General features: G+C 35.6%; 1 protein-coding gene, 1 long non-coding RNA gene and 2 other non-coding genes across 4 annotated transcripts; all 4 read right to left on the reverse strand.

Moving 5' to 3' along the window:
* Positions 1-5,161: 5,161 nt before the first annotated feature.
* On the reverse strand, positions 5,162-5,781 carry LOC115952415. The gene is made up of 2 exons (XR_004083403.1): positions 5,486-5,781; positions 5,162-5,400 (listed from the first exon to the last, which is right to left on the reverse strand). It is a non-coding gene; the product is annotated as an uncharacterized LOC115952415 (long non-coding RNA).
* Positions 5,782-6,962: 1,181 nt separating this feature from the next.
* Positions 6,963-7,044, reverse strand: TRNAS-AGA. Its single transcript has one exon. It is a non-coding gene; the product is annotated as a tRNA-Ser (tRNA).
* Positions 7,045-7,125: 81 nt separating this feature from the next.
* On the reverse strand, positions 7,126-7,198 carry TRNAA-AGC. Its single transcript has one exon. It is a non-coding gene; the product is annotated as a tRNA-Ala (tRNA).
* Positions 7,199-14,874: 7,676 nt separating this feature from the next.
* On the reverse strand, positions 14,875-27,093 carry LOC115953351 (probable proteasome inhibitor). The gene is made up of 9 exons (XM_031070968.1): positions 26,722-27,093; positions 26,439-26,610; positions 26,212-26,343; positions 21,910-21,996; positions 21,021-21,098; positions 20,884-20,921; positions 20,688-20,778; positions 20,534-20,611; positions 14,875-15,169 (listed from the first exon to the last, which is right to left on the reverse strand). The coding sequence occupies exons 1-9, from the start codon at positions 26,894-26,896 to the stop codon at positions 15,097-15,099; spliced, it is 924 nt and encodes a 307-aa protein (XP_030926828.1). The 5' UTR covers positions 26,897-27,093; the 3' UTR covers positions 14,875-15,096.
* Positions 27,094-27,921: the final 828 nt, after the last annotated feature.

Here is a 27,921-nt window from a genome sequence, read left to right on the forward strand (position 1 = left end):
TCAATCCACATAGGCCATAAAAAGGTTAGATCCTCTCCTTTGCTTTATGACCAATTATATTTTGTTGTGGTACTGCAGTTCTTGTCTTTTTCTTCTTTAACTATTGTACCCATGCACAACTATGGTTGTTACTCCATTCAGTGTTGGGATGTCCTTAGTCATGCCTTAAACCTAATCTGATAATTGACAATCCTGCCATTGGGTTTCTTGGATATTTATACTGTTATACAACACATGTGAGACTTGGTTTGTTATTAGCAACCCACATGGATGGTTAGAATGAACCCTAAGTTTATTTGAGAAAAGGACTTTCTCACGCCCCTAGAGGTTTTGTGACCGTACAAGAGGCATTTATTATGATTGTATTTGTATATAGAATTATTTATTCATAGTGATTTTATAATGTAGAGTGTAAACTGTAAATATAGAAGGTTTTATATGCATTGGCAAAGTAATGATTTAATTCTGGAAGTACAAAATTTATAAACACATATACGCACATGACGTTGAACACACACACACACTACTTGAAAGTTTAAACCAATATGAATATAAAAACTATTCATATGCATGCCAATCAAATCTTAAATTTTGACCATTATTCATTAAAATGGACCAAAACAGTTCAAATATTTTCGAAGGCAGAACGAAGGGGTTTCTCATTTTGGTTTGCATATTGATACAACAAGCTATGTCTATTAGGCCTGGAATAGAGCAAAATTGACAATAATATTGCAATCATAACAAAAAGGCCGTTGGGAACATACGATATTTTCAGTTGCCATGGCATATGTTTGTCACAAAAGATGATCCATTCAAACATTTTTATCATTTTCTTTTTTTGAATTATTGATATCTATTTTTTTAATAGAAGGTAGAAATATTGATCTCTATCTTAATCTTGACATTTTAACCGCCTTGATACTAGAGATGAAATTAAAAAAAATGTTGAAATTTCAAGGATAATATTATTATAGTCAGGGTTGACTCTACTCTATAGGCAAGTTCATCAATTGCTTAAGGCACATGTGGAAAAAGCTCTAAGTTTTAAGTTTTAATTTACCAATAGGTTATCATTTTTCCAACGGAATAGGCCCCAAATAGAAAATGAAAAATGCTAGAACCACAAAATGTAATTGATGTACAATGAATTTAATTGGTGGAATTCAACAACCTAATAAGTGAAGGTTGTAAATATTTTATATAATTGATGGCACATTATTTGTTTATTAGAGTCTTCATGGACTGTAATTTTTTACCGCTCCTTTTCTTTGAGAGTGAGAGTTCTAGAACTCTCTCTCTCTCATCAACCAAAGCAAAATTAAAAACACAAGGTTAAATAAATCAATCTCAAGCCTTAGTGTTTTTGTGGTCATTGTTAGAAACTTTGCCACTTTGTGTTTAAAAAATTTGAAAAAGGATTCTTTTAAGCCTTCTTGTAGTTGTTGGTACTTGTAGTGTTGTTGCAATTCAGTTCTCTCTTGCTTTCCTATGGGTTTAGCTCTATGCTATACTTCATATATCTTTTAAGCCTTCTATGTCTTTTTTTTTTTTTTTTTTTTTTTGTTTATATAAAAGTTGTGTGGATTTTAATTTTATATCAAGCTGTTTAAGATGTTTGTTTTCATCCGTGCAAAGTTGTTTAAGCCGAACAAAGGTTCTTTCCAAACCAGTTTGGAGAGAAACTCTTCAAACTTTTCATATATCTCTTTTTTTTTTTTATGAATTTTGAAAATCTAACTGTTGAATTTCATGTTCCTTATGTTTTTAAAATGCATATAAAATTTCGTTCATATCGAATGTTATTTACTATTCGATCAACAAACTTATATTTATACACAATTTTAAATCACAAAAACTTGAAATTTTAATATTTGTTTGATGACATAGCGATTGATCTTTAATTTTCTTGAAATTTTGCAAGAATCAAGGATATAATAAGAATATAAGCATGCAATCCAACGAATAAATTTTCTAAACTCGTATTTAATATAAAGATATATGAGGGGTTTGAAGGGTTCTTCCCCAAACTAGTTTGGAGAGAAACTTTGTTCATTTAAGCATATATGGATTTTTTTTATAGGACTGTAGACTAAATTTGAGTATCTAGTTTGTAGCTAAGTAGTTGTACTATGCTTATGCTCAGCTAGAATTCACAACAACAAAAAAAGGCCTAGTGTAGTAGTTTTGATCCTTTTAGAGGCTTTGATGGCACTCGCAAATAATTTTATAATTTGTTTGTTAACTAAATATTGATGCACTTAATTCTAATTTTTTCAGGATCTATGTTTATTGTACACAAAGTCTTTTACACAATTTTACACATATTCCCAAAAACAATAGAAATTGTGACATAATTTTCTACTTGGAAATCATGACTTCATTGCGACTTAGTTGCTTCGAAGTGTATAAAACTATATGAAACACTTTGTGTGCAACAAGTTTAAACCTTGTTTTAGTGCTAACTTCAATTGATTTAGTTAGGCCATGTTTGGTTTGATTGAAAAGATTTAATGGGAAACATTTTACAATCTTATAAGTGTTTGGGTTGACTAAAAAACCCATTTAACTTGAAATCATTTTCCCTTTAACTGTGAAATAGGGTCATTTTATTTTTATCCTCTCACTCACACTCACTCATTTGAGAGAGAGAGAGAGAGAGAGAGAGAGAGAGAGAGAGAGAGAGAGAAGAGAGAGAAGAGAGAGAGAGAGAGAGAGAGAGAGAGAGAGAGAGAGAGAGAGAGAGAGAGAGAGAGCACATAGCCAATTAGACTAGTTGAGAAACCCACCCATGAACCGATCAGACCACTATGATCACCCAGCCACTAACGCTAACCATCATGACCACCCACCCCTAGATATCGTTGTCTCTACATCAATCTCATTGTTACAGCCTTTAGATCGAACTTCCAATCTCATTGTCTCTACCTTAAGATCGTCATCGCGCTGCTTTCAGATAGAGCCTTTGACCAACCCATGAACCTTTCTCTCTCTCTCTCTCTCTCTCTCTCTCTCTCTCTCTCTCTCTCTCTCTCTCTCTGGTTTGATGAATGTTCAAATCTCTTCTTCTTCTTCTTCTTCTTCTTCTTTTTTGTTTCTTTGGGGGTATATATTGGAATTTTCTATTATGATATTTGTTTAGAAGCCGAGAAAATGTGAAAAACTAGTAGAAAATGTGTTTTCCATAGCATTTTTCATAACACAACCAAACATCCAAAAATATTTTTCAAAGCATTTTTAGGACTGCAACCAAACATTTGAAAATATTTTCTAATCCGGAAAATGTTTTCACCAAAAAATATTTACACTATGAAAAAATTAATGTGGAACCAACCATAGGCTTAATGAACTGGACAAAATTTAAGTATAGTACCTTAAATATTGTTCCTTAGGTTCTCATCTTAAAATTCAGCTATGTGACTTTTTTCTCATAGGATAGAAGTATATTTTTAGTTAAGTAGTTATATGACTAAATTTTAAGAGGGAAACCTAAAGAACAACACCTAATTGCCCGTTTGGATCCAACTTATTGGTGTTTGTATTTAGCACTTGCGCCTTTTTTTTTCTTTTCTTTTTTTTTTTTTTTTTTTTTTTTTTTTTTTTTTTTTTTTTTTCATTTCAGCCGTAGTTGTTGACTTTTCTCCCGTGCACTATTCATGGGACCCACAAACTCCACTTTTCAACAACTTTTTCATTAAAAATGGGTCCCACGGTACTATTTACACATATAAATATTATTTTGTTACAGTGTTTTTAGTTTTCAGCAAAATAAGTTGTATCCAAACGGACCCTAAGTATTGTACCTAAATTTTACCTTAACGAACCAATGAAACCATAAAGAAGATTTTATACTTCAAACTCAAAATATTTATAAAATACTATAATTTTATAAGAATATTAAATAAGTAATTTTAAAAAAATTAATATAGAAGGCCACAATTTGAGTTTTGTCTTAGGACAAATGAAATAAAAGCTGTAATAAAAGTTGAAGGATCAAAATATACTTTACCTTAAAACTTAATTAAGAAGCTGTTAGTTTCATTTTGCTATAAATTAGGTTGTATTCAATGACTACAACTTCACTTAATATCTTTTTATTTGATACAATTTTGACAAATTTATCATTGAATAAAATTTTCTTTCTATATAGAAAGAAAAAGAATATAGAAAGAAAATTTTCTTTCTATATCCTTATCCTCTATACTTAAAAAAATTTTAGAAAATTAAATATCAATAGTTATACCATTAATCAAATGTTTAGATTTCAAGTTTTTGTAACATGAAATTATGCATAAATAATAAGTTTCTGACATATGTGTTGAGAACGTAAAGAACATGTAATCAACTGTTAAATTTTCAAAATATGTAATTATATTAATTTTTTTAGTGAGGGTTGTAGTCATTGACTACATCCTAGTTTGTAGAAAAACTTTGTCTTACCTTAAATATTTACTGTCAAATAGTGGGTGACAATTCATGATTGCGTCTCAAATTCACGCCATATCGACTTATAAGTATTCGACTATATAAGTCGACACCTATCCAACACGTTTATTAAACAAGTCAGGATTACTCAACCCTAACATAACTTATTTATTAAATGACTTAGTCGTGTCGACTCATTTATCAAACTTATCAAAGTGAAAAAATATATATAAATTTTAATATTAACCCAATTGATTTGAACTATGAAAAACCAAACAAATAAAAAAATTTAAAAACTAACAAGTAACTACATCACAAATAATTATTCAAAACAAAAGCATATCCCAATATCACTATTAATAAATTACAAAATGTCAAAAAACATAAACTACAACAACTAATAAATTTAAATACCTAGAAGTTTAAAAGATATATTAGTAAAATAATATTTAATAAACGGGTTAGATAGTTTTGTGAGTTAAATACAAACATGACACGTTTATTAAAATAGTAAGTTGTGTCAACGTGAATACTATATGAGCCTGTTAAACCTCGACTCATTACCTACTAATTTCTTGATGTCGTGTTAACTTCATGATGTCGTATTAACAGGATATGTCAGATTTTGCCGCCTCTAATATCGGATAGGAATAACGCTGCTAGTTTGGTGAGCGTACTTCCTAGTACCTAAGCTAACGCAGTGATCCTTATGTGAATTGTAAATGACTACCGAAAGTAAAATAACCCAATTCGATTAACGCATATCATATAGATATAGTTGGTAAACAGAACACTGAACTATGTGCAACAACGTCCCCAAAAAACAAAAATTACAGTGTAAAACAAGCTAGTTTAATTTCCAGGGAAGGCATTGGAGCTTAGAGCAAGACCCTGTCCATGTACTCGTGCATTCACCCTTTTCGCCATCACAACACTTGCAAGCAACTCCAAGTGTCGAGAAAATCTCTGAAAATCCTGTAATTCAAAAGACACTAAATAATATAAGCGAAAATCACCAAATATTAGGGAAAAAAAAACAGAGAAATAGTGTAATTCTTACTTTGTTGGGAAAGTGGCCTTGCTTCTGTAACTATTGGTTTCTGTGATGTAGAAACAATTGTTGTAAGCAACAGCAGAAGAAGCAGTGGCTTAGGTAAACCCATATTTTTATTGATTTGAGTAGAACTAAACCTCAGATGCCATATATTTCATTGCCCAGAGGACAAGACAGAGGCTGGCAAATGTCTTTGAAAATACCCAAGCCTCTGTTCTATATTAGTTAAAGAAGATAACATATATATGGATTACTTTAGTGTGGAAAAGCGGTGATAACGAATAATCTAGAAGGGTGGCTATTTTATGCTTTAATAATTGGAGCATATTACAGATATTATTATCTCTAGAAGACAAAGAAAGACATAATTGGCCGTGTCACACGTTTCCAACTTCTTTACGACTCTATTGGGGGGAGGTACTTGGTGGAAGTTTCCCCAAGTCTTTTAACTTTTAAGTCAAGTGGGGAGGATGGGACCTACCAACCACTTCATTACTTTGTAGTTTGTACGATCATTCTATAGTCTAGACAAATATAAACAAGGGAATTTTCGGCTTTTTCCTTTTGTTGTTGTTCATTTTGTTCACTTTCTCTCTTGAGTCCTTTGAATTTTTGAGTTGTTCACACTTCACAATATGAGATTCATCGAAAGTGGCCCTCATTGATTTTAGAGCACCTTTTTCGTATTTTTCTTAAGTATTTTCGTGTTGGTGTGTCATCAAGGCCTTCGTTGAAATTGAACCCATTACCCTTTCCCCTTATACTAGGGTAAAAGGGCAGTTAAGTGATAGATGAGCTAATGACTAAAGCCTATAACTAGGAGGCGAACAAAGGGTTTGAACAAACATCTAGAAAATTTTTTCCTCGTGGTGAAATTTCTAGTAAATTTTCCACCACAATAAATGATGTGTTCTCTCACCAAATTCCATGGATGGTAAGAGAACAACACATCATTTTGAGTGCATCACATGGGTCCCTCTATGCTCTAATAATGCACATTATAGTACCCAAAGTCTTCGTCAACCAAGGACAATAACATCAAGCAATAATTAACTACGTATATTTTGAGTCACAGAAGCAAGGATTGTACTAAAGAATATGAAGTTCTGTCCAACTAAAGTATGAACTCAATAAAAAAACTAACCCAACCACCCACTCGTCTATAGATTACTATGTGCTTCTTTTAAAAAGGGAGAAGATTACTTTGTAGTCTGTTGCTTACGAAGTAATAGTCACTAGATATATACAAATATAAACTATAGGAAGTCTTTGTCTTAAGTAAATTGCACACGGTAGCTATTGATTAAGTTAATTTAACCTTATCCTTACAACAAGTTTAGTTTGATTAAGTAAATTGCACACGGTAGCTATTGATTGTGGTTTGCTAATGATTCTTGGTTTGTGGCCATAATCTTTAAGAACTTTGGGTTCATCAGAGGATTTTAAAAAATAAAAAAAAATAAAAAAATTAATTTAATGGAAACGTGAGCGGCAGGATTCGAACCTGCGCGGGCAGAGCCCACATGATTTCTAGTCATGCCCGATAACCACTCCGGCACGCCCACGGCGATGTTCTTGTAGACCACTTTTGCCTACTTATCCAATTATTTCTATACTTGGGAAGTCGAAAACTGAGAAAACAACGATGGAGATGCGGGGTATCGATCCCCGTACCTCTCGCATGCTAAGCGAGCGCTCTACCATCTGAGCTACATCCCCAAGTTGTATGGGATTCTTATAGTACATTGTAGTCTAGTTTAGTAATATATGTACAGTCAATCCACATGCACTAAAAAGCTAAGACACAAGTTTCAGTAGTTTTATCTATTTCTTTATTTATCCTCTTCTGTCCAAATCAGCAGGACGACTATGTAATTCCTCTCTCAAACAATATTAAAATAATTAATATTCTTCTTTTCAGGTTTTCACTCAAACCAAATCAATGTCTCAACCCAACTATCTTTTTTCTTCCCCAAAAGAAAAAAAAAATACTAGTTCTCTCAAGCATTTTCGCATGTCACAAATTAAAGCAAAATATTCAATTATTTTAATACATTGCCAAAAAACAGAAGGACAAAGATAAAATTGGAAAGAATTTTGATTTCAAGCACAATCAAATGCTTATTTTGGAACTTTTTTTTTTTTTGCTAAATAATACTTCATTGAACAAATACCAAAAGACAAGATCTATTGGTGTCTCTGATGAGGACTTCAATAGAGCAGCGAGGAGAATTTGATGGACTTTAAAGGGGCTGTATTACATACAAATTGATTCAATGTACCATCCTCTAAAATAATGTTGGCTAATCCTGACTCACGACCATTTGCGATGCCAGTAAACTGTTTTAATTTGAAGGACAACTAGCACTGAATCAAGTTGGTTATGCTTTCTCATCTATTGATTCTGATTTCTGAGTTTCTAACAAGGAGATTTTTTTTTTTTTTTAAATGTTTTTAAGAAACGATCAAGGTGAATTTGAACACACAATTTTCGATACGGGACACTCAATGAAGAGTTGTTCCACAGATTCAAGGATTGCATTACATTGTGTAGTTTATGTTGTAAATATTTTCTTTATGTTGTTAGATAACAAACAACCATAATATAAATTTTAGGATCTTGAATTATCATGATTCCACAACTTCAAAATTATTTATAAAGCTTACCTTGATCCATTGCTGAAATTTTCTTAAGATCAAATCTTAGTATAAAAGGTACTTAATTCTTAGGGCAAAACTTAGGTACAGTACCTTAAGTTCCCTACTTAAAATTTTGACATCTGTCTAATTTAACAACCCAAGCAAATAGCATTAAAACTTTTTTTTTTTTTTTTTTTCTGTAGAGGCAAGATTTGGAGCCCAAGCCCAAACGTATGGAATCCTAGTCTAATAAGCCCAATACAATGAATTTTGTAGAGTATGGGTCAAAGAACTAAGTCTTAATGAGTTGGGCAACGGCTAGTATGGAGTTAAAAATCAATCAAACACAAATAAAAGCCATCATTGCCAATGGACATTCGGTCCGAAGAGACCAAAATTTAACGTATACAGATCACAATATTAAGATTGTTTAGCATATTACAGTATTCTCTCTCACTTTTTTCCTGACTCCCCCTCTTTATGGGGGCTCTTCCACATTATATAACTCATTTCTGATCATCTGGACCTTACACTTGTTGATCATCTGGATCCCCACTTAAGTACCCATCCTATCAGATACCCCTTTCAACCCTCTGTGAGTTGTGACAGCCAAGGTAGCACTATTTAGGGGTCTTCTCCATATTAATGTGGCCAAAAAAGTAGTTACAGTGCATTTAATGTGGTTGTGGTAGCTTTTCCTTAAATATTTTGAGTTTTCTTCCCTCTCACGTGTTCAGGAGGCGCACTTCAATTGCTAGAGTACACTCTTGGTCTGCGTTTGTCGTGTCCAAGGAGGAGTTCCTCCTCGGACCTTCTTCCCTTTGTTCCCCACTGATGAGACTTGTAATGTGGATCATTTAAGTCGTGTTCTTCTCCTCGGACTTATTAGTGTTCTCGGACAAGACCCAAGGCCCAATACATTATTTTAGGCTCTAGCCCCTACATTTTCATTCCTCCTTCTTTTCTTGTACTGCAAACGGTTTCTTTTCCAAACACAAAACCTTTCTCTTCCAAACCACCCATGACCCTTCTCTTCCAAACCCAAAAAATAAAATAAAATAAAATAAAATAAAAATCTCATATCTCTCTATCTCGATGTGAGTATGTATGTGAATCTGTTTCCTTCTTCTTTTCTGATCTATGATTCTCTCGATGTGAGTATGTATGTGAATCTGTTTCCTTCTTCTTTTCTGATCTATGATTCTCTCTCTCTCTCTCTCTCTCTCTCTCTCTCTCTCTCTCTCTCTCTCGGTATGTGTGTGTATGTATGTGTATCTATTTCCTGTCTTATTTTCTAATCTATGATTCTTTCTTCTTTTCTGATCTATGATCTCTCTCTCTCTCTCTCTCTCTCTCTCTCTCTCTCTCTCTCTCTCCTCTCTCTCTCCTCTCTCTCTCCTCTCTCTCTCTCTCGGTGTGTGTGGTTGTGTGTGTGTGTGTGTGTATGTATGTGTACCTGTTTCCTTTCTTCTTTTCTGATCTATGATTCTCTCTCTCTCTCTCTCTCTGGACAAAATAGTGAAAGAAGTTGTGACGATGGCTTTGTTGATGTTAAGAGTGTGGAAGTTTCGAGTATAGTTGAAAAGGGTCCATTTTTTGGTTTGAAACACAGTAGATCTGGTTTTTATTTTTTGATCTTTCCTGTTTGGTTACTGAGAAAATGAGGGAGAAATGTCCATTTTTTGGTTTGAAACCTAGTAGAAGTCATGGGTTCTCTTGCAGTTGCAGTACAGAAAAAAAAAAAAAAAAAAAAAAAAAAAAGTTTTAACGTCATTTGTTTGGGTTGTTAAATTGGACAGATGTCAAAATTTTAAGTAGGTAACCTAAGGTACTGTACCTAAGTTTTGCCCTAATTCTTATAGAATTAGTTTCTCTCTCTTAACCCTTTTTTCTCTTTAAATATTCAATGTCAGTGATGGAGTAGCTGAATGTCTCTTTTATAGGTAGAGAGATGACCAAATTCCTTGTATCTATAATCTCCAATTGCCCATCAAAGTTGGAGTTACTTAGGAAACTTACTTCTCCATTAACAAATGTTTTAAGGATATGTAACATCTTATTAAACCATTACATATATGAAGTTATCAAATGAATACATTATAGGACAATTTATTCTTACATATGTCTTGAATTTGGAACCTTCAGCTTAGAATTAAGTTACTTTTGTAGAGATAATTTTTAGCTTCGAATCCATCCTGAACTTGATAGTTAAACTCTGGGTAGTACTCTCTAAACTTTTATTTTAGTTAATTTGTGTTGATGACCATTTTGGAAGCTCAAGTGGAAAGGAGAAGTCCAGCAACGTGGACAGAAAAGAGTTGGTAAATAGATAGAAAACTCATTAAGTCCAAGCGACATGAATAATGGATCACATGCCTATGAGATAAACAAATGGGCCTTGAAGGGATAAATGGGCTTAAAAGAGCCCAAAAAGAGAGAAAAAGCAAACAATGGGCAGTATATGATGTGGAAAAGTGAGAATGGGCCACAGCAGGCCCAAAGTAATAAAAGCAAAAAAAGTAAGGGGTTAATGGCAAGCCCATGAGCCCCAAGGATGAGGGATAATGCAATTGGGCTGGGGAAGTCCAAAGAACTCAGTAAAAGCTCATGGGAATGTAAAGTTAAGAAAAGAGCCAACAAAGCCCAAGGAAAGCAAATGGGCCAAGGACGCCCAATAGAAAACAAATGGGACACAGGAGCCCGCTAGTGATGTAATAAAAGAACCAATGGCCGTATTGGGCCATTAGGAGAAGAATAAACGGCAAGCCCAAAGAGGCCCAATAGGATTAAGGCAAACAACTTCGCAGCAGGAATGATAGAGTGGTATGGCAGGAGATTGTAGTAGGAAAAAGGGTGGGCTGAAGAAAGGCAAAGCCCACCGTCAAGCAAGGCTCAGCCGTTAAGTGGGGTAAGCCATAAAGGAAAAGGGAACCAGAAAATAGTCAAAAACAGACGACAGACTGTGCAAGCCAACCACGACAAACGCATGAACAGCAGGCAGATTTTGGACATACATGAAAGAGAGGCACACGCAAGGCCCAGACCTTATCAGCCTGTACCCAGCTAATACAAGACACGGTGAGATCATGGGTCAGAGGTAAAAGGGCATGGTTTGGTGGTGGGGAGAGGGAAAAACCTATTCTGAGGTTCCTGCTCGGGCTCTTTTGGGGGAAGTGTTTTGCTGAAATGACATATCACCCAAAAGAAGCAAAGCTGAGTTGAAACCACTAGGTACATGCCATGAGGGATAGGGAGAGAATAGGCACCCACACCGTAGCAAGGAAGAGTGCCACGGCAAACAAACAAATAAAATAGTTTTCTTTTGTCTAGCGATGGGGAGTGGCACACAGATAAACCAGTGGTGGTCGGCAAGTACACTCAAACCAGACAAAAGTGGTTAATGACTAAAATAGTAAAACTCGGTCACGACAGACATTATAAAAAGAGGCCGTTGTCGTGTACAGGGGAGAACGACATAAGCACCACGGTATTAGGAATTTGAAAACCAGGAAATAGAAAACAAGTATTAAGAAAAAAAAAAAAAAAAAAAAGGGGAATATTAGAAGAGAAGGAAAGAAAAAGATAGAGAGTTAGAGCGGCAGGCATGCCCCAATAGGTTGATTCCTTCTCTCCCTCTCAAAGCCCTACTCTTTGCCGGAAACAAAAAGTTCTCTTGTGCACCAACCATTCAGGTCCGCTTCCTTCAAAGTGATTAATTTCCACGGCAAGATTTCCCTGGGAGGTTATTCACTTTGAGAAGAGGCGTTCTTCCCTCTCTAGTTTTGGTCCTGCAGATCAGATTTAATTTGATTTCTTTCTTCTTTTAATTAACCCATATACTACCCACTTATTCCCTTTACTTTTTTTATAAAAATAATTGTTGTTAAATTGTGATTATCTTTTCTTGATTAAGGATTATCTATTCACTTTAATTAAGAAATCAAAGTACTTTCTTTTGTCTTATTATTATCATATTTGTTTGCCATGACTCATCTAAAACAGATATGCCCGCCGTAAGCGCGCTCTTGGCAAACGAGGCATAGTTTGTGCACAAGTTAGACCAAATTGAGTTGCAGTTGGATCAGTCTCAACTCACTTACTCAGAATATTTGGGCGTAGTACCGCAGGAGACAGCCCAACCCAATTTAACCAAAAAGGCCCACTACAATTTGTTTAGAAACAACTTATCTAGTTTTTTTTTTTTTTTTTTTTTTTTTTTTTTTTTTTTTTTTTTTTTTTTTATTTTTTTTCTATTTTTTTTTTGGCTGAAAATACGATAGCAAAAAATGAGAGTGAGACCCACAATAAGCTAAATATACTTAGCATTTTGAGCAAATTCATAGGGTGAGATCTACAAACAGTTTACTGTACCTAGTTTTTTTTACCAAAAACATTAGAGTGGAACCTGCAAACAATACCTGGCTGGTTGGGCAATAAGCTAACCGAAGCAAAAAATAAGTTTCTTTTTTGCAGAAATCACGTGGGACTCACAAATAATAGAAAATATGGAAGAAGAAAAAAAAAAAGCTAGCTTATAATCACATCCCAAACACACACTATAAACTTTGGTATGGTAGCAAATTAACCCCCTTAACTTTATCTTTAACCAATTTTTGCACTAAATCAATATATAAAAAATAAATAATAAAAAATGAAGGGGTCTTACCACAACATAATAGTTAAAAGAGTCTAGTGGTTACAATACCAAAATATATGTTCTAAATTAACTAAAATAAAAAGTTAAAGGAGTTTATTTGTTACAGTATTAAATTGACTAAAATAAATGTTTAGGGGGGTATAAGTAAAACTATCCTAAAGTTAAGGGCAAGCCTCCATAGTGCCTTCCAATATGCTTTTTATAGAAGGGCACTATCATGGAATTGATCTTTGTTGCTCAATCAAATAAGCATTATATCATTGAGAAATTAGGTGCTTCGGATTCATATGTACTTAGGTTGTGTTTGGATGACAACATTTGGATTTGGATTTGGATTTGAAATCCATTAATTTAAAATGCCTTGATTTGAAATCCCTTAATTTTAAAATTCCTTGTTTGGGTCTTTTCAAACAATGAAGGATTTAAATTCATCATCTGAAATTCCATTGTTTAGATACCTAAATTTGGATTTGAATTTAAGATCAATAAATATATTATTTTATTATTATTATTTTTAATCCTTCTACATTTTTTTTAAAATTTTAAATACATGAGGTAATATTGATAATCCAATTGACAAGATAATGACTAAATATTTTTAGTCATAGCCAACTAAAAAAATATCTTGCCAGCTATTGACAACTAAAATGTTTTATATCAACTAAAGAGGACACTCCATTCTAAAAAAAAAAAAAAAAAAAACTAAACTAAAGAGGACACCCACATGGGTCTTTTTTCTCAACATTCAAAATCTCAAACGTGATTGTAATTATATTTGTTACTTATTTATTATGTTATGACATTCATGATGACCATCTACATTTAAAGACAAAGGTTAGATTATACATGTGCAACCTTTATATTTAAGGTTTCCTTTGAATTCTAATTCCCAGCATAAAATGAGAAGGTAGCAAAATTATGTTCCTAACCTAGAAGGCAGCTTAGAAAATGAATTCAATGTTGACCGGTACCATAAACCTATTTAGAAAAATCAAATTTTAAAGAGAGCAATTGAAAAACCTTCCAGTTGATGTTATTATAGATTTTTTTAATGACAACTTCTAGTTACAGTTTGAAATAACATAAAAAGGCCTATAGCAAGAACTCTATACTAGCAATTATGAACTTTCTTTACATTATTTCAAATGAATATTCTCTCACTTATTACTTCACAACTCATAGACTGTTCATAAAAGCATTTCATCAAACACATAATTTGCATCTCACAAACGAAAATACAAATAGAAAATAAAGACAAACCCAAAATAAATTATTGAAAATACCATGAAACAAGATGCACAAACAAATCAAACAAAACCCAAACAAACCCACAAAAAAATCAAATAAATCCCACAGCCTTTGGGATTTAGATTTAGTAGAAAGAGAGAATTAGGGAGGTTAAAGAGGAAGATAAGTCATAAGAGTAGAGAAAAACAAACTTGAAGTTGGAGAGAGAGAGAGAGGGAAGAAGAGCTTGTGAGTTGTGGCTAGAAAGAGAGACACGAAGAGAAACAAGCCGAGAGAGAGAAATAGAGCACAACGTGCATGAGAGATCTCCAAGTTCCAACGTGTGTGAGGGAATTTGAAATCCATGGATTTGGACCTATTAAATTATAGTTGGATTTGGAACCAATCCAAATCCATTTCTTTGAACTTGCCCAAACAAAGAATTTGAATTTAGGCCCCCTCAAATCTAAATCCAAATCCAAGTCCAAGGGATCCAAACAGACCATTAGAGTCTTGTGGATTTTGATAGAGGTGCATTTTGATTTTTGAGGACGTGCTGAGCTGAATTTGGGTCAAAAACTTAATAAACATTTTCCCTCTAGTGGGAAATCAAGTCTAAAATACTAAAACCCAATATCCGTCTTGATTGCTTAGGCTGGCAGGTCTAGTTTGATGAGATCCCTACCACTCAAGATCTATTGTTGTATTCATGTGATTATTTATTGAAAATACTATATAAGCTGCAGTGAAAATAACTTGAGTTTTAAGTCTATCCAGACATACATTTTGGACGCAAGCTATTTGCTTATTTATTGCTGAATGGATTTGGACACATACTAAAATTTAAAACCATCTACACACATGAAAAAAAGAAAAAGAAAAGAGCGAACTATTAAACATTAAACCACATTCGCTCCAATATCTTTAATAAAATATATCTCACCAAAAAAAAAAAAAAAACTTAATAACATATATACAGTGTCTTAGCCCCCCACCCCCAAAGAACAACCCAAAACAAAGAAAAGAAGGGTTATGGTCATGTTCTCTTGAAAGGAAAGTGTCGCAAGAAAACAAAGTTTATTGAAAGAGTGCTCTAAATGAAATCTGAACCGCCCCCAAAATGTTCCAAGTCTGGATGTGTCCCTCTCCCAGGTCTCCGCGGGTCTCTGAAAGAAACAGAAAGGAATTATGTTAAATGCTTGTTGTTGCTACTAGAGGTTCCGATTTAGTGCTGCATTCCCTAATTTATGTACCCCGAAACACACTCAATTCCAACATATCATGTTAGATAGAAAACCCCTCTAACCTTAACCTATCAATTTGAACACTCGTCAAATCCCACATACTATGATAAAGTCAGCCCATAGGCCAGTTGTATACAACTATACATTTACAAAACGCTAGGCAAAGTACTGAAAAATTCATGTAACTGTTTCAAGTTCATTACCAATCACGCCCAGAAAATTCACCAGGTCCATTTAACCCAGTTCAGCAAGTGGATCAGGCCAACATATATATTGCCAGATAGAAAAAATGGGAGGTGTTCAATTTGGTGGCTTTGGAATCTGCATGTCTCCTTTAAACCACCAACGTGTGCGCTCAAATGCATACTAACTGTTGTAACTATTGAATTATAAAATAAAATAATAAAAAAATAAAAAAAAGCATACTAAAGCAGTAATATCAAATCCTGTATTATACGAACACGAACACCCTGTAATGGGATAATTCCTAGAGCCCTGTACTTCCTATAAGCATAGGCTGGCACAAGAAACTATGAAGAAAAAGTACAAAAAAATATTTATTTTAATTTAATATCATTACATTTTTTTTTTTAAAATTCAATAGTTAGGGGATGGGGAGGCGCAAGTTAAACTAAAAGGCTCTTGGCTAATTATTAAATTTTGGAGTCAATTGTATTTTTATTGGTCAATTGTAATTTATTATAAGTCTTAGTAATTAATTAGGTTTTAGTATTTTATTTCCACCAGTAAAGTCTATTTCTGTAACTCAAATAATTGGGTTTTTCCAAGTCAGAATTAGGGTTTAGTTTAGTAGCCTATATAAGTACAATATTGTACCCCTACGGAGAGATTACAGTTTGATTGATGACTACAATTTCTCTTTGAATTTTTCCAATGGACTAGTGCTGACTCAAGTTATCCCTAGGTATCAACACCTAGATGTTCTCTCTTTAATTGGTGTTGACTCCAAATAGGCCTAAGTGCTGACTCCTAGGTTATCTATCTTTTATTTTCATGTTCTTCAATTTTGTTATTTTTTTATTTTTCCTTTGGCTGAAGATACACGGTAAATTTATCCCTCCCTAGGTCATACAAACTTCCCAATGTAATGTAATAAATAGATGGAAAACATGCTTTAGCCCAAAACTTCGTACAACAAGCAATTAACTTTCTACTTTTGGTAAAATCTGGGATGCACCGACGCGGCTCCCAGGCCGGCGTACCCGCGTCCGACGCGGCGCGACGCGGCGACGCGGGAGGGACGCCGCAGACCGCGCGTCCGTCCCGCGTCGTGCCGCGTCGCGCCACGTGGCGGATCGCGACTCGGGCCGACGCGAGCCGACGCGGCCAAAGTCGGCGCCGACGCGGCCGAAATCGGCGCCGACGCGGCCGAAATCGGGCCGACTCGGCCCGTATCGGCCGTATCGGCCTGTATCGGCCGAAACGGCCGAAACGGCCGAGTCAGGCCGAAATTCAAAAAAAAAAAAAAAAAAAAAAAGGTGCAAACGCACCGTTTTACTTAAGGAAACTAAACCTAAATACCCAGAACCCCAGACCCTCACCCATTCGTCCAAAACGCCTCTCTCACTCCGTCCCTCATCTCCCTAAATTTTTTCTCTGGTTGCTCCATCTCTCATCTCTGTGTGCTCCGTCCATAGTGAGTGCTGTGTGCACACTGCACTGCTTCAGCTTTTAGGTGTGCTCTCTCTGCTCTTTTCTTGAATATTTATTCTTTGTTCTTTACGATTTCTCTCTTTCAAATTGCTTAGAAATAAATTTGTGAATCTGAAAATTTATGTGCTTGACTGCTTGCTGCCTTGCTGTGTTTTTTTGCTTGTTTTTTCAATTCTTGTGGGAGTTAAAGGGTTTTGTTAACCTATGATTTGTGATTTGTGGTTTGTGGGAGTTAAAGCCTTAAAAGGTTCTGTGTTTTTTTTGCTGTGAACCTGATTGTTGTGTTTTTTTTAACTGTAAACTTGGTTTGATTTATTATTAATTTATTTAGTTAATAGTTATTATTTGTAGGTTATTTGTGGGAGTTAAAGGGTTTTTTTGGTTTTGTGTTTTTTTGCTGTGAAGTTCACAGTGTGAACCTGGCTGCTGTGTTTTGTTGCTGTGAACTTGGATTAATTTATCATTAATTTGTAGGTTAAATTGAATCTATTGAATTTACAATGGATGAAGTTAATAGCACAGAAAGTTCACAAGAAGGGACAAATGCTGAATCCCCTCTTTGGCAGTATGTGACTAAAGTAGAAAAACCAGTTGGTGCATCTGTGAAATCTGGTGGAAATACATATTTTAAGTGCAACTATTGTGATGGAGTTTTTATGGGATCCTATTCTAGGGTTAAGGCTCATTTATTACAAATTTCTGGCAAAGGTATTAGAGCATGCCGTAATGTGTCAAAGAGCCATAGGTTGGAAATGCAGCAAATGCATGATCAAGTTGAGACTAATAAGTTAGAGCAAGAACAGAGAAGTCATATTCCCTTACCCCCACCTCCCCCAGGCCGTGGGATACCTATTTCCCCATTTCGGAGACAAGAAGGGAGTGATAGTAGTCATAGTACAAATCCGGTTGATGCTAAGAGGAGGAAGGTGACTATGAATACTACTTTGGAGAAAGCATTTCAAAATAATGCTAGACATGATTTAGATAGTAGAATTGCTAGGATGTTTTACACCGGTGGGCTTCCATTTAACTTTGCAAGGAACCCACATTATCGTAGTTCCTATGCATTTGCTGCTACTCATAGCATTCCGGGTTATCTTCCTCCTGGATACAATGCTTTGAGAACAACACTTTTGCAAAAGGAAAGAGCTCATGTTGAAAGACTCTTGAAACCAATTAAGGACTCTTGGCTTGAAAATGGTGTAAGTATAGTTTCTGATGGATGGTCAGATCCACAAAGGAGGCCTCTTATTAACATTATGGCTGTATCAGATGGGGGTCCAGTGTTTATAAAGGCAATTGATGGGTCAGGTGAGTTCAAAGATAAGCATTACATTGCTGGGGTGTTGAAGGATGCTATAAAAGAGATTGGACATGAAAAAGTTGTCCAAGTCATCACTGATAATGCAAATGTGATGAAGGCTGCTGGAGCTCTTATTGAGGGTGAGTATCCTAAAATATTTTGGACACCTTGTGTTGTCCACACTCTCAATCTAGCTTTGAAGAATATTTGTGCAGCAAAAAACACTGAAAAGAATGAAGTTACATATGAGGAATGTAGTTGGATTACACGTGTTGCTGATGATGCATCTTTCATACGTGTTTTTATCATGAACCATTATATGAGGTTGGCAATGTTTAATGAATTTTGTCCATTAAAATTGCTCCAAGTTGCTGATACTAGATTTGCTTCGGTGGTTGTAACGTTGAAAAGGTTGAAGTTGATAAAAAGATGCCTTCAAGCCATGGCTATTAGTGACCAATGGGCTTCTTATAGGGAGGATGACGTTGGAAAAGCTCAAAAGGTGAAAGATATGATTCTAAGTGATCTTTGGTGGGATAATATTGATTATATCCTTGAATTCACGGCACCCATTTATGATATGCTACGAATAGCCGACACAGATAAGCCTTGTCTTCATCTTGTGTATGAGATGTGGGATTCCATGATAGAGAAGGTGAAAGTAGTGATATATCGGCATGAAGGCTTGGAAGAGGATCAATATAGCTCATTTTGGGGTGTGGTGTATGATATACTCATTGATCGGTGGACTAAAAATTCTACACCACTACATTGCTTGGCTCATTCCTTAAATCCTAAGTAAGTAAATTTATTATCTATTTTCCTTAGTTCACCCTTTTAGTAAAACATACGTTTGATCTATATTTGTTTTTTAATCTTTAACTAGGTATTACTCCATTGAATGGATTTCGGAGAATCCAAAACGCATCCCTCCACATCGGGATCATGAAATTTCTATGGAAAGAAGCAAGTGTTTGGAGCGATACTTTGAAGATGAGAATGACTTAACGGCGGTGAAGTATGAGTTTGCTAAATTTTCAGGAGGGAGGTTTCCTTCACCAAGTGCCTTGACGGATAGGTGGACCTTACTACCTTTGGTTTGGTGGCAATACCATGGCTCCGCATTTCCAACTCTTCAAACCCTTGCCCTTAAACTTCTTGGACAACCTTGCTCATCCTCATGTGCTGAGAGAAATTGGAGCACGTACAAATTCATTCATTCCTTAAAAAGAAACAAAATGGCTCCTGCACACGCTGAAGATTTGGTATATGTTGGTATATGTGCATTCTAATCTTCGACTCTTGTCAAGGCGCAATGAAGAGTACATACATACCGCAACAAAGATGTGGGATATTGCAGGAGACTCTTGGAATGAGAGCGACATGCATGGAGGAGCTGGAATTCTTGAGAATGCAGCTCTTACACTTGATGAGCCAGAGTTGGAGGCTATAGTTATTGGGAATGTTAACACTAGTGCTACTACTAGTGAAAGTGAAGTTCGAAGTGAAGCTATTGATCTTGAGGATGATGATATTTGTGTTTGATTGTCTTGTTGATTATCTTTTATTTTGTTTTAGTTTCAAACTTATGAGTTGTATTCTAATTTCCAAACATCATGGAATGTTTTAGTTTCAATCTTGTGGATTATATTTAATTTATGAACATCATGTTTTAGTTGTTATCTACTATTGCTCTTAAATTTGGTATTTGTTTATATAATGTGAAAAAGTAAAAGTATGCTTAGCAATATATTAAACATATATTATAAAAATATTTTTAATAATTTTTTAATCGCCGAGTCCTGCCGCACCCGCACCCACCTTTTTCAAAAATTGCCGAGTCCCGCACCCGCACCTGCGAGTCCCGAAACGCACCCGTGCTTCATAGGGTAAAATAGACTTTTTTTTTTCTTTTAGTTTGGGAGAACGGTAACATAGGCTTTAAGAATATCTATGAAAAACAGAAAAAAGAAGTATTTCATATAATTCAACTGTCTAACAGTAACTCATGTGGAAACCAGGGAAAATATGTCCAAACTCCAATTAGATCACACCCCAAAAAAAAAAAAAAAAAAAATCAGTATTAGGGACAAAGTCAGAAATCACCCCAACCCCATTTCCACCCTCTAACTCATTGGGAAACTTGAATCTAGGTCAGGAATTAAACTGATATCTTCTAAACCACCTATCACATTGAAATCCAGCATTATCACTGTATTTCACATGATTAAGGAAACAAGGTTTGGCTTTAATCATAAAACTTTGGAGAATTACTCAGTTATTGTGGTGAATTTAAATTTTTAATGTACCTTGTAAATCGATTTGGCTCAAAACCGGGGACACCAGGTGGGCCATAGGGATCAAAACGAGCACCTGGAGGAACACCCCTGTTTAAAAAAACCAATTACAATTAGAACTTGGCAGTATGATAGCAAATCAGAGAGAGAGATCTGAAAAACTCACGGTAGTCCTCCAGGGAATCCAGGATCTCCCCCAATTCCACCAGGGAATACAGGGTCTCCCACCATTCCACGCCAGCGAGGATCATTAGGTCCTGCTTCCACATGACAAAAGAATTTTAACTAAATAAACAAACTCAGCCAACAAATGAGGGGGGGTGGGGGAATGGGGCAGGAGAAGAACGCCTCATTGTACGAACCTAGATACATGCTCCCACCACCAGTTCCAAAACCAGGCCTGAGGACAATCAAAAGAAATTTACATATAAACAATATGAGAAATGCAACAACCAAAAAGGTCGGCAATGACCAACAAATATTTGTGAAGGAAAATTACCGGGTTGGGTACATTCCAGCACCGGGACTGGGAAAAATATCACTAACACCACTAGGATAAACAGGAGGATAAATGATTCTACAAAGCACACCAAACACATTTAATTAGCCTCATAGTTTGATAAGTAATTATATAAACATTATTTTTAATTCAGGGACTGTAAAACCACAGTCATCAAGGAAACTGTTTAGGCTCCAAATCAGCATTTTAACATGACAGGGTCCAACAGATAATATGCGTTATGACAGGATTCTGGAGCAAAACATAATCATCAGCAAAGGAAATTCAATCCCTTATAAGTGAATGTAGCATAAACAATATGCTACATTAACATATAATACTTTTTTTTTTTTGCTAAACTATAATACTTATCACATTAAGCAGCACTACTCTAGCTCCTCTATAAAAATAAAACAAGTTTCATTTGCTAAAGGTTAATGGTAAAATACCCACAAACAGAAACAAAAAAGAAATTACAAAATTTCTTTTGTGAAAAGAATAATGTAGAAAATCCTGTACTGTAAAAGCAGAACGTGCGCAGAGAAGGGAAACAACTAGCCATTACAAAATGTAAAATTTATAGGCTGAAACAGCATGATTGGTGCAATGATATTGACAAACTCAGACACCACCTAGCCCTTCAATGCCTATTGAATCCAAAGAATGGACCAACCACTGCAAAGTCCAGGTCAGTGTCACAGAATTTGTTCAACATTCAGAAACAAAGTTTCTACAGTATGTGAAGAATTTATTAGAAAGACCCTACCCTAACTGCAGTTGCCCAAAAAAAAGTTCAAACTAATAAATGTATGACAACTATGTATTGGACCACATACACATTGTCAAATTGGCTATTCAAATTATCAACGAGAGAGAGAGAGAGAGAGACCCTGAAGGATGGGTTTGAGGGCTTGAAGGTCCGCCAATTGGAACCTCAATGTTTACATTCCTGCTTGATGTTTCACTGGTCTCTGAACTGCAGAGTAGAAAGGAAAATAATCATAAATGGTAAATCATAGGATGAGCATTGTTGTTAAGAAATACTTTTATCTTTTTCAGGGTTCAAAATGAAAAGCCACATTTCAAGTCAAATTAAAAATTAAATCCCTCATCAAGTTATATATAAACAATCACAAATTATTTGATACTTCTGCAAAGAAAATTGTCTTTATTTTGGAAACTAAGGAAATTGAGATGAAGTGAAATGTGGACTGCTTCGAGGGAGCACAACCTCCAAACACAGAAAATTGTCTTTATTCAGATGTCTTGTTTATTTTATACATCTCCTTTCAACATTCATTGACTTAAAAATAGGAACAGAACAACGTTTAGACCGAATAAAATAGGAACAAGTAAAACAACTAACACAACAACTGTTGAATTTGGTGATTTCCATAGAAGTTGTGTTTTGAAAAATCCCTTAATGCCTCCTCCTTAAAAGGAATTAATGCCATCAATATAAGGGATTTTCACCCCATTAGCCTAATTGGTAGCATCTACAAATTATTGGCGAAGGTGTTGGGCCTGTTGGCTAAGGATAAACTCATATCAGAGACTCAAAATTCCTTTGTAAGATAGAAGATAGATTTTGGATTCAGTGCTTATCACAATTGAATGCCTTGATAGTAGAGCGAAGAGCCGTGTCCTAGGGGTTATTTGCAAGCTAGATATTGGGAAAACTTATGATCATGTGAGTTGGGATTCTTTGTTCTATTTATTGAATAGGATGGGCTTTGGGGAAAAGTGGGTCAAGCGGATGAGAGCTTGTATTTCTACTGTTCGGTTTTTTGTTCTTGTTAATGGTTCCCCAGCTGATTTTCTAGTAGTTCATGGGGTTTGAGGAAGAAACCTGCTATCACTATTATTATTACTTCTTATTATGGAGGTTTTGAGTAGGATGTTGAAGAATACTGAGATGTATGCTTTTATCCATGTCTTTTGAGTGGGATCTAATATGGCTGAAGGTTGGAGTATTTCCCATCTTTTATTTGTTGATGACACCATTCTTTTGTTGCAATGCTTCAAGGTTGGGATTAGACAATAATTATTTTGGAGGTGTATTGCCCAACTCCATTGTCAATATTTCATCCCAACTTAAATCCTTTATTAATAGAGGGAATCAAACATATGGAAGTATTCCTATTAGGGTTGAGAACCTTGTTAACATAAGTATACTGGGAATGGGAAGCAATGCTCTTGTTGGTACAATCCTGAGTGGTATTGGAAAACTAAAGAGCCTGCAGTTGCTGGTGTTGTCTAGAAATAGAATTACCAGACAGATTCCTCCCTCCCTTGGTAAAATTACTATAATAACAATTTAAAAGGCTATGTACCCAAAACTTTGGGGAATTGTCAAAATTTACAATTATTGAACCTTTCTCAGAATGGTCTGAATGGTAGCTTTCCCAAGCAAATTCTTAATCTTTGTTTTCAGTCCATTTCCTTGGACTTGCTAAAAATATTTTCTGAGTGGTCCTTTACCACTAGAAATCAGAAATCTAAAAACTCTTGTGGAGCTGTATATCTCTAACAACTTATTCTCTGGTGAGATTCCTGATAATGTTGGAAATTGTTTGACCTTAGAACAACTTTACATGCACAACAACTTCTTTGGTGGAAACATTCCCCAATCTTTGAGTAATCTTACTGGTATTTGAGTCCTAGATCTCTCACATAATAACTTGACAGGTAATATCCCTCTATACTTTGATAATTTTCCTCTTTTGCATTATCTAAATTTGTCTTTCAACAATCTTGATGGTGAAGTACCAATGGAAGGCATATTTAGGAATTCAAGTGCAGTGTCAGCCATTGTAAACAGTATACTTTGTGGTAGTATATGAGCATTTCAGCTATCAGTATGTCCTGCCAAACCCACTCAAGAGACAGAGGAGTTTCATATTGCTGAAAGTAATAGTACCTGTACTCGTTGAGGTTACATGTGTTATTGTACTTTTTTCTACCATCCTTTGCAATTGTTCAAAGCAACAGAAGGATTTTCACCAAACAATTTAATTGGCTAGGGGAGTTATGGTTCTGTGTTCAAGGGAATTTTAGATGGAGATGGAATAGAAGTTGCAGTCAAGGTACTTAACCTTCAAAACAAGGAGCATCAAAGAACTTCATGGCAGAATTTAAAGCCTTCAGAAACATTCGACATCAGAATCTAGTGAAGATCATAACTTCATGCTTAAGTGTTGACTTTAGAGGCAATGATTTCAAAGCTCTTGTATATGACTTAATGCCTAATGGGAGTCTTGAAAAGTGGCTGCATGTAGAAGAACAGGCTCCCCACCAGAGGGACTTGAACTTAATGAAGAGATTCAATATAGCCACCGACGTGGCTTTTGCACTTGAACATCTTCATTTCTATTGCCAACCACCCTTTATTACACATTTTCTAAATAATAAGCACTGATCATTCTCATTTTCTTTGAAGCTGTGACAGACTTGAAAGTTAATCAGGAAACAGAAGTGGTTCCAACAGGGGAAGTTGATAACTTGGTTGAATTGGCAAACATTTTATGTTGTATTGGTTCATTGCCTATGACATTTTTTTTTATTTGATAAATATTGCCTACGACATATTTGGAGATGCCATTAGGTGCTCCATTCAAAGCCACTTCTGTGTGGAATTCTATCTTGGAAAAGATGGAGAGGAGATTCTCTGGTTGGAAGAGACTTTATCTATCCAAGGGCGGGAGACTTACTCTCTTGAAGAGCATGCTTTCGAGTCTGCCAACATATTATCTCTCTTTCTTCTCTATTCCCAGATTTGTTGTTGACAGGCTGGAAAGGATTCACAGAAATTTCTTGTGGGGTTCAACAGATGCAGAAATTTAATGCCCATTAGTGGCTTGGGACAAGGTTTGTTCCCCTGTTGAGGTGGGAGGTTTGGGAATTAAGAAAATTGGAAACTTCAATCAAGCTCTATTGGGGAAGTGCTTAAGGAGGTTTGGACATGAAACTACACATTTGTGGCACTAGGTTGTAGCTTCAAAATATGGTGAAAAATGGGGTGGATGTTGCACAAAAGCAAGTCAAGGATTGCATGGTTGTAGCCTCTGGAGGAGAATCAAAATGGGCTGGTAGACTTTTTTCCAACATGTGACTTTTGATGTTGGTGATGGTGTTCAAGCTAGGTTTTGGCATGACTCGTGGTGTTGACACACGCCTTTAAAGGAGTTATATCCGGTCTTGTTTGCTTGTTACGTTGACAAGGAAGCCTCAGTGGCTGAATTGTTGAACCCCAATGCAAGTGGTGAGGGAAGGAATTGGAAAATTAACTTCCACAACAAGGTGCATGATTGGGAACTGGATTCAGTGACCTCATTATTTACCCATATTTACTCTCTGGTACCTAATGAGGAGGGCGGAGATAGGATGAGATGGTCTTTAAATGCGAATGGTACCTTTGATGTGCACTCGTTCTATAAGGCTATTTGTTGTACAGGTGGTATTCCCTTTCCTTCGAAGAGCATATGGCATGTTAAATCTCCAAAGAGGGTTTCTTTTTTAATGTAGACTTCCACTTGGGATGAAATCCTTACCATTGATAATTTTCAATAAGAAGGGCATCTCTTTAGTGGGTTGGTGTTGTTTGTGTAAGTATAGTGGGGAAATAGTGAGTCATTTATTGCTTCACTATGATTTTACTTATGCCTTGTGGCGTGAAGTTTTCTCTGTGTTTGAAGTTCACTGGGTAATGCCAATGACGATTTCATCCTTATTATTTGGGTGAAGGAATTGGTTTTACAAGCAACTCCTCAGATGTTTAGAATTTAGTGTAATCTTGTTTAATGTGGTTAGCATGGAAGGAGCGCGATTCTCGCACATTCCAGTATGTCGAAAGATCCCAAAAACAGCTGAAATCATTATTGATTCGCAACCTGTTTGATTGGTCTTGGGTTTGGAAGTTTAATCATTGTACCTACGTTTCAGAATTTCATGATTCTCTTAGCTTTGCTATGTAATTTTTCATGACCCTTTGTATCCATCATCGTGAACATAAAGTGTTTGTTTTTTCTTCAACAAAGCAATTATATATGAATCAGTGACTAATTTATTTTAGAAAAAACACATAAATAAGCAAATAAACAATGTTCAAATCAGGAACTGCCTCAAATGCTCATATGAATCTAACATTACATTAATGTACAGATAATCTCTGAGAAAGGTTAAGATCAAATACCTTGGAGGAGGTTGTGGAGAAGCATACAATTTAGACAGAAGTTGAGTATCAAGAGTCTTCACGAGACCCTCCAGATTCTTATATTGCGTAGAATAATTGGTGCCCCCATTTCCACCAACATAGTCCTCAGGACTGAAATTTAACAACCCATATTCGTAATTGAATATTTACCACAAAAAAAAAAAAAAAAAAAAAAAAACCCAATTGAAAAAGCAGAGAGAACATACTTAATTTCAAGATGTAGAGGCTCGGGAGCCCCCACAGGGAGAGCATCGACGAGAAATTTGTCGCTGATGACAAGGCACTTGACCAGCACTTTCTTCCAATCCTTTTCTGGGTTTATGTACACGAAGGCGTACTCGTCTTCTTGCTCGTTCCACTCTTCGATACCCACCTCCTCTGCGCACACAAAAACCCCAAACGACGGGTCGTTTTGCTTTTCTTTAATCATTCAAACCTATAATTTAGAAGAACAAAATCGCGAAAGAGAGAGAGAGAGTGTGTGTGTACCGGTGGAGGTAGAGGAGAGGGCGTTGTCGGAGAAGGCAGGGGGACCGGTGGCGATGAGAACATGGCCGGAGGCGAGGAAGGTGGCGTGTACGGCAAAGGCAATCTTGTCGTAGATGTTGCGGAACGAGGGTCTCGCTGCTCTGATCACCGCCATCACCGTCTTGTCGGTCGCCATGTTATACAACACTTTTTTTCGTTTTTTTTTGAGAGGAGTTTAGTTAGTGCTACTAGAAACCAGTTACCAACAAGAGAAGTTTTGCTTTTGAGGAAGAAAGAGAACAATAATAAAAAGGTGAGGTTTCGCGGTTCAATCTAGAGACTCTAAAAAGTTTATACATATCTTGTGTTGCAAGACAAATCGGTCTCGCTTATTTTCGCAGCTGTGTTTGGTCAGTTAAAAGCACAAGACCAACCTCAAGCCCATTTTGGTGGATTTCAGAGATATAAAGAAAGGGCCAGAGCCCCGAGGGTGGGCTCATTAGCTTCGGATTTGTTATGTTTTATGTTATTATAAATCCTGGGCCAAAGTTTACTTAAAAGTTCTTTTATTGGCCCAACAATATCAAGACCCACCACAACTCGAAAACAATAACAAATAGTGTGAGAATGTAGATTTTCTCGAAATATTAGATTTAATTTCATTTACTCAAATCTTTTAATAGCATGAACCCAAGATTTAGCTAAGTTTTTAATACAGCATCTTCTTGAACATTGGATTTTGAACTCCACTGCCCTCAAAAGATATTGGAAAACTAAAAAATATTGGTCCCTTACTCCCTTGATCGTACTCAAAAGGGCTCAAAAACGAGATGAAATAACTTGAAGTGGGTTATATTGAAAATGGTTTATATTGAAAAGTGCAATGCACGTTAACATGGTGACTGTAACTATGTCAATTGGTCAACTAGAGCAAAGCCTGCACCTAGTTAATTTAATGATTTCATCAAAGTTAAGGAGCCGATTAAAAAGAAAAAGAAAAAAAATCATTCAATCTTCACTAATGTAGCTTGAAAATCATGTACTATATATAGATTTCTTTACAGTTTTGACCAAAAGAGGGTAACTTCTAACAAGACCAATATGTGATATGTATACAATAGTCAATATATTACTGGTAATTTAAGCAACAGTCTCTGCTACTGCCTTGTCCTTGTGTCTTCCAGTAGCTCTTATGTAACAAAAAACTGCCACTAAGAAAGT

This window comes from Quercus lobata, chromosome 7 (assembly GCF_001633185.2).
Source record: "Quercus lobata isolate SW786 chromosome 7, ValleyOak3.0 Primary Assembly, whole genome shotgun sequence".
Lineage (NCBI taxonomy): Eukaryota > Viridiplantae > Streptophyta > Magnoliopsida > Fagales > Fagaceae > Quercus > Quercus lobata.